Source organism: Equus przewalskii, chromosome 19 (genome assembly GCF_037783145.1).
Source record: "Equus przewalskii isolate Varuska chromosome 19, EquPr2, whole genome shotgun sequence".
In the NCBI taxonomy this organism is placed as follows: Eukaryota; Metazoa; Chordata; class Mammalia; order Perissodactyla; family Equidae; genus Equus; species Equus przewalskii.
The window spans coordinates 62,116,770-62,136,399 of NC_091849.1; the positions used below are offsets into that span (position 1 = coordinate 62,116,770).

Consider the following 19,630-nt stretch of genomic DNA (forward strand, 5'->3'; position numbering starts at 1 on the left):
CTTGTGGTGTTATGCCTTTAAAGCTATCTTACTGTTGTGTTACACGGATTCAGGAGGGAGTCAGAGCACACGCGTGTGTTCAATCCACCATCTGTACCCACAATAACATTTCAAAACAACATGCTTACAAAGCTGGCAGAGGGTTGAGCCAGAGATAAAGGGAGCAGTAAGAACCTTTGGGCCACGATTACCGCAAAAGGAATATGAATCCACCAAATGATTCTGTTGAGTTGACGGTTAAAATGAACTAGAAAGTAATTAAGATACAAAAGGAAATTATTCTTATATTTTTGCCCCTTGGGAGAGAACTGTATCTAATTTTGGCTTCCATATTTAATAGAGGTTTGAAAAGTCCTGGAATACTGGAACCAAAAAGTGATTTACAAAACAAATTACCAAACCTGTGAGTAAAGGTTATTTAACCTGAAGGCTGAGGTAACAATACTATCAAATATATGACTGATTTCCCAAAGGAAGCACTCATTACTGACTCTGTTTCCATAATGGGCTAACAAAAGAAAATAAGTTGAAGCTGTACCAAGAAAAAGGGCAATTACGCCTTTGAATGGGCATTAGGAGAAAAAGATGAATTTCTCTCTTTGAAAATATTTACAAATTCTATCTGTGAAATAGAAGGTGGACATGGGCCAGATGACATCTGAATGTCCCTTCCTTCTCTGTGTGATATAGTTTTTCATCACTTTAATATTAATGTCTGCATTATATTAACGAGCCCATTCTCCAAAGAAGGCAAGCCGTTGGTCTTATTTGTCAGAATGACTGCTGTGGGTTTGCCTTGGCAGGCGGAACGTGTGTGTTTGGTTATGCAAGCTCCTATCGAACTCTTCAATTTCCTGCCTCATTCGAAAGCATAGCCAAAAACAGTTTAATTGACCAAAGATCCCTAAAAATAGAGGAAAGGCAATTAAGAATACAGGTCTTTACAAATCATTTAGAGGCTCAGAAACATTTTATTTTAAATTACAGACCATTAGAGCAGGGTTCAGAAGAAGTAATTACCCTTATGCTAAATGACTATTTCTGAGTGTATCTTGAAGCTAGATAATGTACAGCTAGATGTAATTATTTAAAAGAATATTCTATTTTTACTCAAAATATTAAAAATCACCCAAGCAAATCACCTGTAAATTCAATCCATATATTAAAGAGGAAAAATCAGTACTGTGAATATTTGCATTTAGACATTAAAGGTATTTGAAGAGATATGTCTCAAATTAAGGAAAATTGTACTGAAATATATATTTCTCTTTTAAGTGCAAAGCCACAAATAGTATGCAAAGTTTCAAACTGTGATCACTGAAGTTCATATTTGTTCATAAAAAACCCAGTTTATAATTTAATGTAATAAAGGTGTTATATCTACATTCAGTGTGATGATTTGCAAAATTGTAACTATACATTAATTGCAAATTTATTTTATCTATTGTTACTGGAAACAAATGTATTAACATCAACCAAACATGTGGCAGGTGGACAGTCAGGTAGTAAGTTTTACTGGAAGGGCAGTGATTTACTATCACTCTTAGCGATGATTCATAAGATCCCCATTGGTCTCCCACCATGACTGTCAATCAGTCTGCAGCCGGAGATCCTGGCCCTGTGGATGTTGGAATGTTTTCAGTCTGCTTGCTTTGTGATTTGAGAGGGTGAGTGGAGGGCGATCACTCTTGTGACAACTACAGCTAATACTCCACGTTTATTGGGGCTTTTCCCTTAATAATTCCATTTGAAAAAAATTTATTTTACTTACTTAAGCAGTGTATGGACTACATTTTTTTAAACAAATTTTTTATTGAAAGCTCATTGAAAAATAGAATTTCGCTCGGGAGTAATTTGCTCTTTATCAGAAATTTGTAAAACATACATATCCGTTTAAGTGAAATGTGCCTTTACAGTTCAACTAAATGAACTAAAGTGAGTGGAAAGACTGGAGAAAATTGAAGCAATTCTTAATATGGTCTTTACGATTGGGCCTCTGTCTTTTCTAACTGAGCTATAGTTTCTAGAATGTTGTCTCCTTTGGTCCTTACTTGCAAAATAAACACTAATTTAATGAGTAAGAACATTTTCTGAAAGACTTGTCTGCACCAAACCTATGCTGAATTTTTCAAATTTAAGATTTATTTCTTATTACACACTGAATGTATCCTTGAAAAATTGTTAGTTTTACAGATGAAATTATTTGAATTTGCTTTTTGAAGAAAAATATGGGAAAAGAAGAAAAATGAAACAGTGTGGTTAATTTTTTTTGTCATGGAAAGGAGATGGCTTCTTCGAGTTTTCTATTTTAAATCTAGTTATGTGTTATATATATCTAGTTATTAGATTTGTTAAATGTGAGATATACAAAATATAAACACCATGCACGTTTAAATAAAAAAATCCATGGTATAGCATATTTATAACAGACTTTAGGTGAATTTGCATTAATGACTTAACCAAAATTAATTCCACAGAGTGGTAAAATATTGAACATGCTTTTGAGGTAAAATTTAACTGAACCACGGCCTATATGGAATTAATAACCAAGAATTCTATAATAATGTGTGTAATCCTGGAATGATTATTCAAAAAAGGAATTCTGAGAAGGAATGTCTTACAGTTATATTATATACAGATTTCTAGTCATAAAATAAAGCTTACTAGCAGATAATCTTTACAGTATATGGGGCTTATAAGACGTGGATACTAGTTCTTATTGAAATGATCATCTCTTTCAGGCTCTCTTCATGATTCCTGAACAAGAGCACTTTAATGCAGAAAGGATAAAATGCCCAACGTAGGGCACTTACAGAGAATATTTAACTTAGTTAATAATATGTCTTGTTTAGGAATTTATTTGAGTGAAAATTCTTTTTTTTTAAGATTGACTCCTGAGCTAACAACTGTTGCCAATCTTTTTTTCTTTTTGCTTTTTCTCCCCAACTCCCACCACGGAAGCGTGGCCTGATGAGCGGTGCCGTGTCCACGCCCAGGATCCAAACCAGCAAAACCCTGGGCCGCTGAAGCAGAGCACACGAACTTAACCGCTCGGCCACAGGGCCAGCCCCATGAAAATTCTTATTTATATTTTCATATTTACATTTCCTTGAACTCCTCATTTTCCAGATCCTTTAAATTTCATGAGTTGTTAATACACCAATGTTCTATAATGTCTACTCACTTTTGTCCAAAAGCATTGTTGACTTAGTAATAAGTCTCTAGGTATTAATAGTTGCATGCCACCTATGAAGATATTCTCATGGCCTGACGACCGAGCTCACCTTGAGGAGGCCTCTTAAACAGTCCTCTGTTCCCTCCCAGACTCTTTCTTTAGGTCCCAGACAGAGAGTGCTGGGCTCCAGGCAGTTTGGGGGATGAAGAAAAGGGCAAGTGACAATGCTATGTTCCTTGAGAAGGCAGCATTGCTTATTTGGGAAGTATTCAATTCATAAAGGTCACATCACTCAACACTTACAAAAAATTTTTTTGACATTTTTAGATGTCCTGGATAATTTATCAACTGCCCGTAACTTATGTATTCTTAGTTTCAGCGTTTTCTTCAGGTCCACGGAAATGTAGAGAAACTTTTTGTTGTGTTCTCTCTGTCTACAACTGGAACTCAGTGAGGGCATGCCCACCCGCACCAATGCTGAATTTTTTCTTTGGTCAAATTAGACATTCTTCCTACTAAAACCTTGGCTGAAAACTGGGACAGACTAACTGAAAATCGAACCAGAAAAACATAAATACTATTGAGGGTGTATAATAAGACATTTTCTTTAAAAAGCAAAAATGAGTTGTTGACGAAGGACAATATTTGCCCAGTATTGAAATTAAACAGTGAAATCATAATGGATATGAAACCAATGACCATCTTTTCGACAAGTAAACCTCTCTATTAATAATGCAGTTTTGTTCAAGGATGTGAAGGGTCACGTGCTGTATGAGTAATCTGTTGCTGCATACGAAAGTCCCTCAAAACTCCAGTGGCTTAAAACGACCACGTTTGTTATCTCACACTTTCTGCGGGTCAGGGACTTGTCGCTTAGTTGTGTGGTTCTGGCTCAAGGTCTTTAGGGAGGCTGCAGCCAGGATGACAGCCAGAGCTGGAGTCATCTGAAGGCTCGACTGGGGCTGGAAGTGCGCTTCCAGGTTCACTCACATGGCTGTGGCAGGTGGCTTCGGTGCGTCCCCGTGTGGGTCTCTCCATTGGACTACTTGAGTGTCTGCACTACTGGCAGCTGGCTTCCTCCAGAATGAGCAGTCTAAGAGAGAGGGCAGCCAGGAACCCATGATGCCTTTTACGACTTAGTCTCCCTAGTTGCACACTGTCAATTCTGATTTTTTTCTATTCGTTAGAAATGAAAAGTAAGTCCAGCCACACTCAAGAATAGGGGATTTTGGGGGCCAGCCCCGTGGCTAAGTGGTTAAGTTTGCACGCTCTGCTTTGGCAGCCCAGGATTTCATTGGTTCAGATCCTGGGCACAGACATGGCACTGCTATCAGGCCATGCTGAGGTGGCATCCCACATAGCAGGGCCAGAAGGACCTAAAACCAGAATATACAACTATGTACTGGGGGCTTTGAGGAGAAGAAGAAGAAGAAAAAAAAGAAGATTGGCAACAGATGTTAGCTCAGGGCCAATCTTTATTTTTAAAAAAAAAGAATTTAGGCTCCACTTAATTCCATTTGGAAGGAAGTGTCAGAGAATTTGTGAACATATTTTAAATCACCACACCACCATTCACAACATTGCTAGAAAGTGGCTTAAATTTCTTATTGAAACCATTTTTTACTGTGAATGTAAATCCTCTCCACATGTTATCACCAGGGGTTCATATGCTTCTAGGGTATTGCTCTGTCCACTAGGTCGGCTGCATCTCTGAGGTGCTGAAAATTCTCAGACCCTGTGATCAATAGGGCTGGTCTGCATCTGTGTTCATATAACTCTGTGTGACCCATTTTATTTGACCAATCAAGAAAACTCTCTCAGCATTTAGACCAGTTGGTAAATTAGATGTGCTTAAATTGAAAACCAAATAGCTTTTTTGTTGGATTTCAGGTAAAAAATATTTGGAAATTTTTGACAAAAAAGTATTTCCATAACATGATATTTTGTGTTCTCTTTCATCAATGAAGAGAGGATGGCTGTGTTCCTGTCCCAGCTCAAGCTACCCGCAGCAATGTTGGCCGCTCAGGCTCATGGGAGACCTGGGCCACCAGGAAAGGATGGGTTACCTGGGCCACCAGGAGACCCCGGACCCCAAGGTAAGTCTTCAAGTATAGTATTTGTTTACCAGTTCTTTAACGCTCAGTATTTATAACCTGCTAATCCTAGGTAAGGCAAGAAATAAATAAATATGTATATAAGTATATATACGTATACATAAAATGATTTGTTATAGAATATCTCGTTAATATTTGACATTCTAGAAGCAGGTTTTTAACTATTACCCTTTCAAATTTAAAGCTGATAATTATCTACTAATCTAAATGTATTTTAATAATAATATTTGTTACAGTAATGACAGCAATAATATGTGCTTATATATCACTATTATCTGGGAATCCCAGAGTTGTTTATGCCTCCCTATTGATGTAAGTAGAACAAGAATCACCATCTTAGCATCTTAAAGAAACTGAGGAAAAAGTCTTGAGACATTACTGTAAGTAGTGATATGAGCCCAAAATATATTTTTTAGAAATTTTAGAATCTTTCTCCTTCAAACGGAGCTTGTGGATGGTAATTTTTTAATTTTTGAGTATTTCTCAAATGTTTCTAAAACTTTTAAAGCAAGACTTTACTTAAATTACCAAAAATGTTGTTCTACTGATGTCAGCTTGACAAGAGACGTGATCTTAGTATAGCTTGAGGAAATAAGCTGGCAAGGCCATTCTCTAGGAATATGCCTAGCAGTCAGCAACGGGGCCAAGGAGACCCTGGTTTGGAAGGTTCACAATTCCCACAAGGAAACAGTAAATCCAGTGAGCACATACGTGAAAGGTAAGACCAGGGAAACTGCTTTTCATGTGTTACCACAGAAGAACTCAAGGGCCCTCCTTGAAATAATCAAAAGCTTGTATAGACGAGAAAAAGAGAAAGTTAACACCAAAATTACACAGGAATATAGTCCAAAATGCCATACATGCAGAGAATGAATTTTCTCTCCCAACTGCACTTTCCTTCCTACAGCTTCTCTGTAACCTCAAGCCTCGTTTGCCATTGGAAGTGCCCCAAAGTGACCTCTGCGCCCTCCCTCACCTGAAGAGCAACAACTGTCCCCAGTCACAGGGTCTGTCAGGGTCCTAACTTGCGACGGAGACGGACAATGCTTGTGGTTAGTGAGCAGAGGGTAGAACAACAACGGGCAGATCTCTCTGTTCACCTAAACAGCAATTTATTCTCCCTTCCCTGGAGATCACAGAGGTTTGGCAGATAGGAGGAAGAAAAGGCGTAGAATCGGGTTGGCCTTCTGCTTGTACTCGGTTGTGTAGAGGGTGGTTAGTCATCGTCTTTCACTAGTCGGCTCTGTTCTGGGATCAGAGTCCATGAGCCTGCACGAAGAGCGGGAAAGCCCAACTGAAGACGCGAGGCCTCCAGCCACGAGAAGACCCAGGACTCTTAACACCAAGAGGAGAAACCCTGGACAGAAGCGTCATCCAGCCGCAGTCTGAGGACAGGAGCAATGGAAAGTCAGGGTATCCAGGAAAAGGGTTCTGGACCTGGAGTCACCTGTCCCTGCAAACGCCTGTCTCCGGGCTCGCTTCCCGGGTCAGGAGGCCATCTGGAAGGTCTCCATCAGAGGCAATGCGGAGTCAACAGTGTTCCTGAAGCTTTGGAAACAAGGCTTCTGTTCACCTCTCAATTTCCTTTCCGTTTTGCGCAGGATTTCATGGGTTTCACTTACTCTGCGAGGACATCTTATAAATTACTTCTATAAGTAGGAAGTAGAAAGCAGAAGCTGTTAGGACTTTTGGAGGCAATTCTTGAATTTCAAAGTCTTTCCTATAAAATTTCTAACTTTTTTCAAACCAACTTTTAGTAAAATTGACGAAGCTTTCGTCCCACCAGAGGGTCTCTGACAACAGACATATCTTGCCTGTAACTCAGTGAGGTGTCTCCTCAACTTTCACAGGATATCTCCTTTTCAGTATTTGTTAAATGCCAGAAATGCAGCAGAAAAATAAAACTTGCGAAATATGGGACTTGTCTTTAAGGAATATTGGCCCGTAGTGATGCTGTACTGATAATCCTGTCTAAAGGCACGAAGAAATCTTACTATAAAAAATAAAATGCGGGTCTGCTGGGTGGTCTTTGGTGCCTCCCCAGGAGTTCACAAAGGATGGAAGGGCTTTCCTCTGGAAGATAAGTAGACATGAAGAGCTCGGAAGATGAAGTTCTCATGTAACTTCAAAGCTTTGCTTCGCTAGATTTAAAAGTTTTTCCGAAAAGGAAAGAAGAAACGCGTATAAAACTTTTACCTGAGTGACCATGCAAACCTCAGCTGCTGTTGGTTGTTGGTCCTCACCACGACACAGTGACTGAGTCTGAGAGGAGGCTGAAGTGAGGATACAGCAGGGAAGGGAAACAGAGGCCGAGCATGGAGCATGGCGCGGGGTGGCGGCCCATGCATGGATTCTGCGTGATCGTGGCTCTTCTGAAATTTCTGAGACCTTTTTTTCAGGAAAAATATCCACTTTCATTTGAAATGAAGTGGTTTGGTTATAAGGATGCGCTATAGAATAAGTGCTTTCTTATCTTTCTATCTTTAGGGAAGGACAAAAATTTAAAGGGTCTCACAAGTTTCCTGTGCTTGTTCCGAGAAACAGGAGACGCAGAGAGCAAGGAGAAAGGTGACATGAGACTATGGGAAGCACATGGTTCAGGCGGAAAGGGAAGCCCTGCGCCTGCCCAGATTCTGATCACCAGATCTCGGGGACCCTGACCTCTTTGCAGCGAGAAGAGACCAGTATGATTCTGAGTTGGGTCACCTCGTTTGCATTTTTCCTAAATGCCCCAAAGAGGTGACTGTTGATGTCTTCTTTAAATTCAAAAGGCTTTCCAGACAGGTTTCAATTTTAACCATCCTTTGGGTCTCTGACCATTGCCTCCCAACCGTGTGCTAAGGGGCCCTTCGCTGGGGGTGCCCCCTTCCCTCCACGGGTCTGCGGTGTTGGCCTGAGTGTTCGTGCTGCGGGGTGAGGGAGAATGTGCCACATCAGGACCAGAGCACCCTCAGGAGCCTGATCCAGCTGGGTTCCCATGTAGGAATAAGAGAGGCGCGTTCTCCTAACAGACTTAGCCTCTTTGGCGAGTTTCACGAGAAAGAACTTTGTTTAAACTTTTTCCAAAGACAGCTGATTCTCCACCCTGGTGAAAACCCTGAAGAACGGACACCACCTTTGAAAGCCCCATCCGTTTCAGAAAGGACCCCACACGCCACGTGGGTGTGGAGTTCCTAGGAGAAAGCATGCAGCCCTTCAGGGTGCCGTTGTCAGTTTTGGAAGAACAATATAGGGAATGGTTGTTCTTACCTTTAAACTTTTAAAGTTTAGCTGTCATTGGTTTATAGTGAAGGAAACCTTCTGTTATTCATAAGCCAGTGGCCTATAGGGTAGCTCGTGTGACTGATGTAGATTTGACCTTCAAATTTGTTAGCAGCAGGAACCGTAGGAAATGGGGTGCGTGTGTGTGTCAAAGTGACTGAAGGGCCCTGCTGTCAATTAGCAGGTGGAACTGGGAAGCCCGACAACTTGCCAGACCAGCCTTCCAGCCTTTTCCAAACTTCAGACGAGGCCTACCCTAAAGGGATGAAAAGCTTAATCCTAGGAAATGGGAAAGCTGTTCATGACTTTGTTAGCATTCCTGGCTGAGTTTTTCTGTGAAACAATTATAAAATGAGACCCTATGGCTTTATGGCGGCCTTCCTAGGAAATGAGCTGGGGTCTTTATTAGGAAATTTGAGAGAAAGTTCTCGTGTGCTTGTGCAGTTCAACAGCTGTATCTACTAATAGTAGGTAGTTATTAACCCAACGCACTGAGAGATCTGTACAAATAAATTACTGCATTTGACAGAAGTTTAAATGTTACCCTACCATACAGGTATACAAATTATTGTTTCTTGTTTTGTGATACCTAGGCACTGAAATCCATGCGGAATAATATATTTTTGCGTTATATTAAAACCTGAGAGCTGAATTTAAATATGAAGGTTTTAGCAAATATGTTCTTCACTGGGAATTGTGTTAGTCTTGTTAAACCTCTTGTTAATCAGAGTTCATGTATCTTTAGTTATTTTTCTTCCTTCTTAATTTTTTAGCCTGTGATCTTAAGCGCTCACTGCGATAGCTTGAGGGTCAACTTTACAATCTTTGCGTAACCACGGAAGCTAGATGAACTATCAAGTAGACCTCACGTAATACATGTTATTTTACAGAAAGATTTAAACAGTGGCTTTGGAAGGGTGCTTTCAAATGACCCTCAGTACAAACGTTTTTCCTTGTTGTTAACCTGTGTTAAGTGAAAGCCACTCCTATAAAAGGGATCCCCATAATATTGCAAACTGGAATGTGCATCCACTTAGGGTATTGTTCCGCGTGGCCAGGCCACAGTTCTCTCTGGGGTGTGGGATTGTACTGAATATCTGTAACATAGTTTTCAGATAGAAATGTGTGAAAATATTCCCCTGGATGTATTTCCAGTGTGCACATCTAAATATTTCCCAAATGCATGTTGTTTTTCCCACTGTTTTCACATTTATGGTCAGGTCACACCTCCAAAGCCAAGAAGTAACTGTGTGGTGATTACATTGCTAATGTCATTTGGATAATAATGTGTACAGTGTATGGTCAAGTCAAATCTGAGAATGGTAACCTCAGAACTGATGTCTAATTATCAACAATAATGGGGAATAATTTGTCTTACGTACTGTTCAGAGAGAGTATTAAGCTTTCGCCTCCTCTCCTGTTCTGCTGCAGTAACACAGCTTCATAAAAGACACCACTAAGTCAGGACCTACCACTTCCTACTGAGATGCTCTCCTACCAGTTATCCTTGCTGTGTGTCTGCATGATTCTGTGTGACTGCTCTGTTCATTCGGGACTAGGAGCAATCATTAGGCTGCTATTTAAGTGTGAAAAAGTTGGAAATTAAAGCTCTATTTACCATCGCTGGGAAGCTCTTCCAGCCACAGAACCTTTTCTTCAAGTGAAGTCTTAACACGGGTGCTAGTATATAAAACACAGATGGAAGTGTTCTATGCTTCTTGAAGCAGGGATAAGGGCTCCCAGAGGCACAAATTGCTCTGGCTCAGGCAACAACAAGCATAGTCAAGAATGAGAATGATTTTTTCTTAAAGTGGATACAGATCTTAAACCTAATTCATTTTGGTTAAAGCATCTTAAACTGGGGAAGTGAGTTTGGAAGGACCCTCAGTCTCCTCTTGCTTTCTAGCATTGTTGAAGCTCCCGGTCCTTTGGAGTTACAAACCACCATGTTAAAACATGGGGTCGCTGTTTTAACTTTACTTAGAGAGGATATAAAGTTGTTATAGTCAGTGATTTGAACAAAGACCGGATTTGTCCTTGACTGACTCCTGAGATGGGTGCATTCACGTATATTCACACACCTACTGTCATTTACTGAAATCATGAGTTTCTGTTCCTTTCATTCCCTTTAATTCTTGGACTGAGGTCCAGGTTCTTGTTGTCATATTATCTTGTGCTCACGTTAAGCAGAATTCTTTCAGTATACCTCTTATATTTAGTCTGTACCCACCCTCCAGTTAGAATTCACATGGAAGAGAGCTCGCACACCTTGTCATAACTATCTGAAAGAAGATATAAATGATTGAGTTATTTAGGTATCATTTTCAGTGCCAAAAATGTCCCTGTCAAGAGTTCAACTTGTAACTTTTTATAGTAGTGGCATATTTCTAAGATCCTCATTGCCTATTGCACCTGATCTGGTTGATATGTAAGTTTAATATGTGCTAATGCAAAACAACTGATATACTCTTCATGTTAAGCAGGAATTACAGAAATGTCACAGGCTAAGAGCGTAGTTCTTGCATGTGTGCATTGCCGTATAACACTCTTACTTTTGTGTCTCTCTTTTTATGTGTCTCTCACTTAGGCTACCGAGGACAGAAGGGAGAAAGAGGGGAACCTGGCATTGGGCTTCCAGGGAGCCCGGGCCTTCCTGGGACCTCAGGTAATGGTGATGTTATCTTCATGACACGAGCAAGCCTCTAAAAGCAGGAACCAGGCCTTCTCCCCTGTGGCCCTTAGGTGTTGCCACAGTTGTTGGTTGGAGTGAGGGAGGAAGAGCCATATGTGATCTGCCTTCTGATGGGGTCTTTTATTTCATTAGCTCCGGGTTTGCCAGGCTCACCAGGGGCCCCAGGGCCTCAGGGCCCCCCAGGACCTAGTGGACGATGTAACCCAGAAGATTGCCTCTATCCCGTGTCTCATGCCCGTCAGCGGACAGGTGGGAAATAACACACCTGAGGAAGACGATTCCTGTCATATCTCCTGACCACTGGAGCTGGAGCTGTCTTAATACTGTCAGCCCCTCATGATGTGAGGGCGTTGATTTTTGGTTTTTGGGTTTTTTTCTGGTGTAGGCCAGACATTAAAAGCAATTGAAATCCTAATCCTATAGTAATTGCAATATGAGCATTTTTAGACTTTTCCCAAATTCATTCCATATATTTTGCTTCACCATTACTATGATTTTTGTTCAGAGTTTTCTATGAAGTACACAAGCAAATCTTGTTAGTTCTTCTTCTGAAGGAAATTACAACTTGTGATTTAGTAGGCTCATGGTGACGTACATTTCGTAGTCTCATCAACTTGTATTTGGCCTTTGATTTCTTAATTTTAAAGTTTCAGACATATTGAAATTTTCTTGGTGTTTAAATTTACTATCATTGCTAAAAATTTCATCAAGTTTTTTGATAGAGTGCGTTGCACCAGCGGAATGTTTTCTGACTACTTTTTTATAGCTCAAGAATTCTCATACCATCCTAGATCCATCCTACTTAGAAACAGGCAATAAAAGCTTCACTTCATAACATTTATTTTGGAAAAAACCCAGGAGGCTCTTTATCACGGAGCCCAAAACCCACCATAGCCAACTCCTGACATGATTTTGTTAATTCTGCATAAGGAGCTCAACTCAAAGCAATCAGTGCTGGTGCGAACGCAAACCGTGTGCAAAGGGAGCATGAAGTCTGACAGCACACGAGTTCCGGAAGAAGAACCCAGCGCTGTGATCCCTTCGCTGAGCTTCTCATTGGGAAACAGAGCTGTTTTCCCTAAGAGGTGTTTGGTGGTGAAGGCACCCAGGGGAGTGGTACTTTTGAAGCTCAAATGGCCTCGTGAGGTCTTTGGGCCCTGGTATCCGTTACCTTCTGACCTCATCACTCTCAAACTAAGATAAGAGCTGGTCATCAGAACACAGGACGGATGTGCAGCGACTGGAAAAGAAACCCTCCTGCTCTGAAAGATGAATGTGTGGTGTCAGCAGATGCATGTGGACAAGGTGAAGCCCAAGGGCTCTTACGGAGAAGAGTGTTTCTCCAGAAGCTGTGGCCATAGGGACAGGGCAGCAGAGGAAGCCATGGCACGGAAGATGCAGCTAGCACTCAGGCCCAAGATGACCTCCACTTCAAGGGAAACAGCAGGCGCTGAAGGCAGTGTCCTCCACCAGAGAACGAAGATACAGGGATGGCCAACCAAATCACTACATGGTATTTTTATTGCCTAGCTGTACATTATTTTGAGAAACTGTTGGTTGAAAATAACTGACATTCTAGAACGTTGGGCGTGAGGATGTTGCTGAAATCTAAGTAGCGGGTCCCACAGATGCTGAGAACGTGCCACCCAGAGCCCTCCCATGACAGAAATGGGGAGGCCAGACCTCTTCAAGAAGCAGTGCAGATTCCAATTTGGCTGAATCAGACTAGGGTGCTGGCTTCTATCTGTTGATTAAAAATGAGTTTAGAAAGGCAACCCACTGACCTTGGAAAAAGCTGTGAATGGAGTGGTGCAGGGAGCGCGCCTGGATTCCGGCGGGCTCTTTGCAAATGCACCCACAATTTGAACTGGTTTTCATTATTAGATAATGAACTGCTGGTCAGGTACTGTCTATATGGCTGTGCATACATGCAACCTTTTAGTTGTTTCGTATGGAATTATGCTGTATATTTCAATTCTAAGTTTATTTATTTTGTTTTCCAAGGTTATTTTATTTATTTCAAGTGTTTTTAACTTTAAATTGATTTTCTTCTTCATTGTCTTTCCTGTGCAATACCTACAATGGTGCTGTGTTTTAGACTTACACAATTGGAATATACATATGCATTTTCTTAGTGAAATGATAATTTATCCCAAAAAAATGTACAGAAATCTAAAATCTGGTGCTATGTGTATATCTTGAGCTTTTAATTTGTCAAACTTTAATTTGTTAAATTTTCTGAAAGCTTACTATTCATCTGCTACTCATTAATTTACTTGAATTTGTCATAAAACAAAACATTTTATATGTTTTCAAAGATTATTTTTTCATATTAATTAGTAGGTTGTTTACCCTTTTGCCTCTTTGCTAATCCAGAAGTATTTATTTTACCATTTTAATGTTTTTATGCACTTTTTTGCTGATGATCATCAACATATTTTTCTTTGTTTTCTTTGGGTTAATCCTTTCATATGTATAAAAAGACTCAGTTCACTCTCTTGTTTTATAAATTCTGTTCACGTTTATTCCAAAGACTATGTCATGCATCCTTTCTTACAAATTGTATATTTAGGAACCTTTCTTTTTCTGAATTCCATTAATGCTGGACTGGTTTATTCCTGTTTCAAGAATTAGGACTCATTCAGGAGATTTAAGGAGAGAGGGGAAATATAATGTTATGTGATGCATATTACAAAGTAGAGCTGTCACACTGATTCAAGCTCGCTTTTCATGGCTGACACATGTGACTAAAGCCACCCTTGGCAGAACTAGAGAAGCAGGGCTGTGTCCACATTCAATGAGCCCCCTCACCCTACTGGGAAATTTGCCCTCTACCGCTCGTTCTTGCCTCACCTCTGTGCACATGATATGCAACAGAAAGCAACAAGAGAGCCTGGTACAGCTAATACAACACCAAATAAAGTGGAGATTTGACAGTGGCCTAATTCCTTTAATAAAAAGAAAGTGCATTATTAAGCCCCAAAATAGGGTGGGAAATTTCCCCCTAAATTACTCAGTGGTGCCAATCCTCTTGTACCATTTTATTCCGTTCTGAAGCATTTGTTTAGTTTCACACATATGTCAGTGATGTCCACAGCAGGCGAGAATAATTATCAAATTTCCTGAATTATCTCTTGTTTGGATTCCAGACAACATAAGTGTTTAAAATATAAAATAGTTTGGGGCCCTGATGATAATTAATAATTAAAATTGTGTTTGCCCTATACGTTTGAATTCCAGTCTAACATTTTATACCAAGATCAGCTAACACTTTCAGATAGAATTCTTTCTGTGCAAAGAATAAGATATGACCTCAATGAGTATTTATGGCCTCTGGAATCTAAAGACAAATGGAAGACTAATTCATGAGTTTGTTCTTTGTTCCTTCCTACTGAAGACATTAACCAGTTTTCCCTAACCGTAACAGAAACACGGCGAGTCTTAACCTTTGAAATTTTTCACCTTGTAATCAAAGTAATTTAGTTAATGACTTTAAAGTAATCCTATATGCTTATTTCTATATTTCATGACATTGTTGAAACTTTAAAATTTTAGTCACTTATATTATAGAACTTCAGTAATTATCTTAAGATATCTTGTCTGCAAAAGATGTCATTTGATATTTGGATTATAAAATAATTCTTTATGAATATGTTTTAGGAGTTCAGTTAGATGCAGCTTTTCTTCGGTCCTTCTCGTCTGTTGAGAACTATGATATACCTCCTCTTGTCCACAAGATGGTGTGTAGAGCAGTTTGAATCAGAAGAACTGAGCTGACTTGAGAAACACCAGGCTAGAAACAGTTAGTGGACAACTAAATCACACCCTCACCTTTGCACTTAGTTTTTTTTTTTTCACTTTTGTAAATAATTTCTTGTTAACTTATGTTTTGTTAATTTTTTGTTAATTTCTGTTTTTCCTCATTTTGAGTACCTTTATGAAGCAGGCACAATACCCCTTGATTTGTTGGCTGTTTCCATTTTATTTTTTTGGTGGATTTATATACCTAGTTAACTCGAAAATTTACTCTTTGTAATGTTAGTTTGCATACTACACTCGTAGTTCACTGATTACTGTGAAAACACCTAAGTAGTCATCCTCCCTTTTAGAGAGGATAGAGACTCTTGACAGATAAGTAAAAGGTATTTAGCTTATCACAAGAAGTAGACCATTTTTAAAACTACACAATGTCTAAATCTCCATATTGTCCATGGTACTTAAAATTATACAGTTAGATTTGTATAACATTTATATTTTTCTAGAAATATATCACTATTTACAAGAGTAAGATAAGAAATGCTATTTTTCAAAATACCATTTTAATTTTCCTGGCATTGGTAATAATATCCTGAGACTGAGAATTTCTGGTGAAGTTACGTGCTTAAGTTTTTTCAATGAATTCTCAGAAAAGTCTTGCAGATTCGTTCATTGCCCTTGTTCTTAAATTGTTTTTCACATTCTCCGTGCCCGCCTTCTCAGACACTCAGTATTCTTGTTGCTGTTCCCCAGGGTTCCTTCCGAATACTCCAGCTGAGGAGTGTACCCACTTCTGTACCATTTCCTCCCAGAGATTACACAGGCTTCTAAGGGGAAGCGATGCAGAAAAGGAGTTTGATCTTTTATGCTGCGTACTTCAAAGTGACTTACCCAGTGAACTGTTTTCATTTATTAGTTGGCAGGTAAAGGTGCATTAATTACATTAAATTTGCATAAACACTGGGAGTCTCGGGAAACAGGACATGTAGACATCTGCAGTTCTATTGTGTGGGGTAGCTGGCGCTATAACACAGACATCTTACTCAACAAAATCATGCCAGCGTAACTGGTCAGTTTAGTTAAATTAATTGAACCTCATGAGCACAGAGGAAACTCATTCAGACAAGTAGGCCCAGAACAGCAAAAATTCACCTCAAAGATAAGGCAGGCTTGTAAAACCAAAGTCTAAGAAAATCTAAATGGAAAAGATTTCATGTTCAGATCCAATAGTGAAAGATGTGTGGTACAGCTCAAGGAGTTAGCTATTTGCTTCCAGAATTTGTCAAAAGCGAATACTAATAAAGTAGGGGATTTCACTAAACTTAGGGGGTAGTTCAGTAAGATTTAAGTTTATCAGAGGGGTGTGTGTTATTTAACCACACAAGCTTACGAATGTAAGGATGCTAATGGCAACTTTTTATTTTGCTATGTTATTTAACGTATATTTTAGGGATAAATGTTTTTCACAGTCTTAATATATTTAAATTCAGATTGTTTTATGGCATATTTTATAACTATTTATTTTAAAAATAACAGGGTGCATTTTCCCCCATCTTGTTTGTTCTTTATCATACCTCATCAAACTATTCAATTAATACAACATACTCATGTTAAGTGGAATGGCACTAGTTTTATTCTAAATCCCACGTGGATTTATAATGCCTTGAGGTCTTGATTCCTATATGTTCATTACGCATAATGAGCGTGTCACTTATCCAGCAATAAAGGATTTGACTCTAAACCAGGGAATTCGAAGGTGCAGTTATTAACACTGTATCTTCTTGTGGCTGAAGCTCCATGCTTCAGTTCCATCCTGCTAGGTCTCAACCACGGGATGCTCCAAAATTACTCACATGCTGTGCAGGAGCCACACCGAGGCTCAAGAAACCTGTAGACCAGTCTGTTGCAGGGTTCGTGTTTATACTGTGCTGGTAATTATACTTTTGTTTGTTACACGAATCCATGCTTCGCTCAGAATAATTAGGTTTATAACCCATCTCCCTGGCAACTCATAAAAAGCCCAGTCTAATGGTTTTGGATGAGAATTATAAGAAACAAAAGTCAGAGAACAGGTGGCCCTTTGTGACTTTTATCCCACGGAGTGATCTCACTAAAATCATTTGAGACTTCTTGCTGTAGAGGGGCCTGGGCAAGATCAGAGATATCACAGTTAACTTCTCTCATAAATCTAAGCTGTTCCATCGTTAGTCATAAGACAGTAGGCAATAAGAACTTAGACATATGGCATGTTTCCTTAACAGAAATTAATTACATCTGAATATGCCAGTGGATTTATATGTTGACTTAGGGAAATGATTTACATAGTTCTTAACTGTTCTCATCTTCAGGTCCCCTTACAATATAGATACAGTAAATTACATAGGGGCTCTCTAAGAAATATTCTTATGTCTTTCACACACACATTTTCAACTTGGAGGTCAAAGACAAATTCAAATAAATCTTAAAAAGAAAGTGAGTTTCTTGGAGCCAATTTCCCTCATGTCTTCTCTCTTATTCTTAGAAACTTGGAGTCAAGGGCATGATGTGAAGGCATGTTGTAGATTGCCGTTTGTTAAGACTAAAAATACTATCAGTCAGCACTCTCTCTTTGGTAACCAGATCTGGCATGTTATGCAATGTTACACTTCCTCTAGCTGATCACTGAAGAGCATCTGAGCACCTCTATTGATGGTCATACATCATTATGTTAACCAATTTTAACCTAACAGGTACTGAGCCATATGCACTCAATACTGCCACAGCCTAGATCAGAAACTCACTAAAATAGACTAAATACACAACTGAAAAGTAGTTATTTCACTCTATTAAAAAAAGGACTTGATCTATATTTATTGATCATAAATATTCTTTTTAAAAAAACGGTATGTAAAATCATTTATGTCCATTGCCCATTTGTAAACAGCAAAATTACTGGTTTGCTAGGGTTTTTTTCCTAGTATTGCTTTTTCATTCATTTTTCCAGGGCCACAAGGAAATGTTTAATAGAAACTTTCCTGATATTGGTATGATTGTATGTGTTTCTAGTGGCCTTCCTGCAATAGCGGTTTATTTTTAAACTCAGAAATATTATACGTTGAGACACTGCAATAGCCAAAAAACTAAATAATCCGATCAGAGGTGATCTTCTACAGCAAGGGTTTATACTAAGCTTCTGTCCGGGTGCAAATAAATCAGATCTGACTCATGATGCTAAAGAACAGCAACATCCGTTTAGTCAGCTTGAAAGATAAAGTGTCTGTAAATCCATCGGTCACATAACAGGTAGGACTGCTCATTCACACCCTTGTGCAGGACAGATGTCAGTCATCCCGACCATGCCCGTGACGGCATGTGCTCGGTCAGACTGGGAGGTGATCGCCTGAGTTCTTAACCAACCTGTCAGACACTTGGGCTGAAAATCATCTCAAAATGCCAAGGAAGCACTAACTAGGAATAAATCAGAAACCATTTGCCCTTGAGTAACAAGCCAGTTTCTAACCAACCGTAACTACTCGCACTCTCCTCGTTCGGCAAGTGCTGTAGGTGACGCTGGATCCAACTTTAACAACATCTCAGAGAGGTTTTGGAGATTTCTACTTTGCTAGAGAGAGCGATTTTGGTCTTATTCAATATTTATCAACTCTCTTTCATGGAGAGAATTTGCTGGCACTTTTCTTTGCAATATCTCAGTCAAGTATTTAATGATTCTGTAAACTATTTCACTTAACTGAATTTATAGTGGATTGTTCCCACCATTTGGAATGTGGTAGTTTTGCATTAATCTATTTGTAAGTGGTTGTTTCCAACATTGCTTATGGTATCTATGGGGCTTGTTGTACAGCCTTTTATATATCATTTGTAAAACAGTTAACTGTTCTTTGAAATTTTATTTTTTTTAATTTTCTTATGAATATGATATTATAGAACTGAGAAATGTATTTATTTGGTTATCTGGTTTTCCTTTTGTTGTATTTGGTTATGTCACACCAGTTAAAATAAAATCACTTTGGTGAAAAGACAAGGCAGTTTCTTTGCATTTATTTGGTTATACGTCACAGTACCTGCAAAAGTTTGCCATTTATATAAAGATCATTTTAAGTAGCTAGAACACATATCTCTAATTCGAAAAATGATGTACTGCACGTGAAGGAAGAGCATCCTTCTCAGTCTGTGTAAATGGCACTGAGCTGTGTGGCCAGGTTGGGATCTTTCTCCTTAAGCACAGTCCATGCCAGCAGCACAGAACTAGATGCTGTAAGCAGTTTTCAAGAAATCCAAATACAGATTACATAATAATTGATTTAGCCAAACAAACAGGGCTAAAATTTTTTAATGGATAGAAAGTACATACGAGAAAAAAAGCTGATATCAAAAATCCAGTTAGAGCTCACCCCCCTCCACCCCCAACTTGAGAAAATCGAGTTCTATAAACTAACTGAGGATATTGATTGTTTTGAGCACTGTGCTCTGCCCCAGGACAAGTCACTCATATGCACTGTGACATAAAATGAGTCTGTTAAGTCTGATCGATAGTTTATATAGCTGTTGATGAAACAACAAGCCAATGTGACCATGTAAATAGTAATAAACTGCTTGAGTGCTCAGGCAATACCTACATTATTGACAAGAAGG

The 19,630-nt window shown here is 39.2% G+C and overlaps 1 protein-coding gene across 4 annotated transcripts in view; it reads left to right on the top strand.

Annotated features, from left to right (window-relative positions):
- Nucleotides 1-19,019, top strand: part of COL19A1 (collagen type XIX alpha 1 chain) — a 312,844-nt gene extending 293,825 nt beyond the window's left edge. For all 4 annotated transcript variants that reach the window (XM_070584878.1, XM_070584877.1, XM_070584876.1 and 1 more), the window contains 3 exons: nt 5,143-5,271; nt 11,138-11,215; nt 11,375-19,019. In XM_070584878.1, the coding sequence (XP_070440979.1) occupies nt 5,143-5,271; nt 11,138-11,215; nt 11,375-11,502 (335 nt within the window). In that variant the 3' untranslated portion in view covers nt 11,503-19,019. The remainder of the gene's footprint in view (nt 1-5,142; nt 5,272-11,137; nt 11,216-11,374) is intronic.
- The last annotated feature ends 611 nt before the right edge of the window (nt 19,020-19,630 follow it).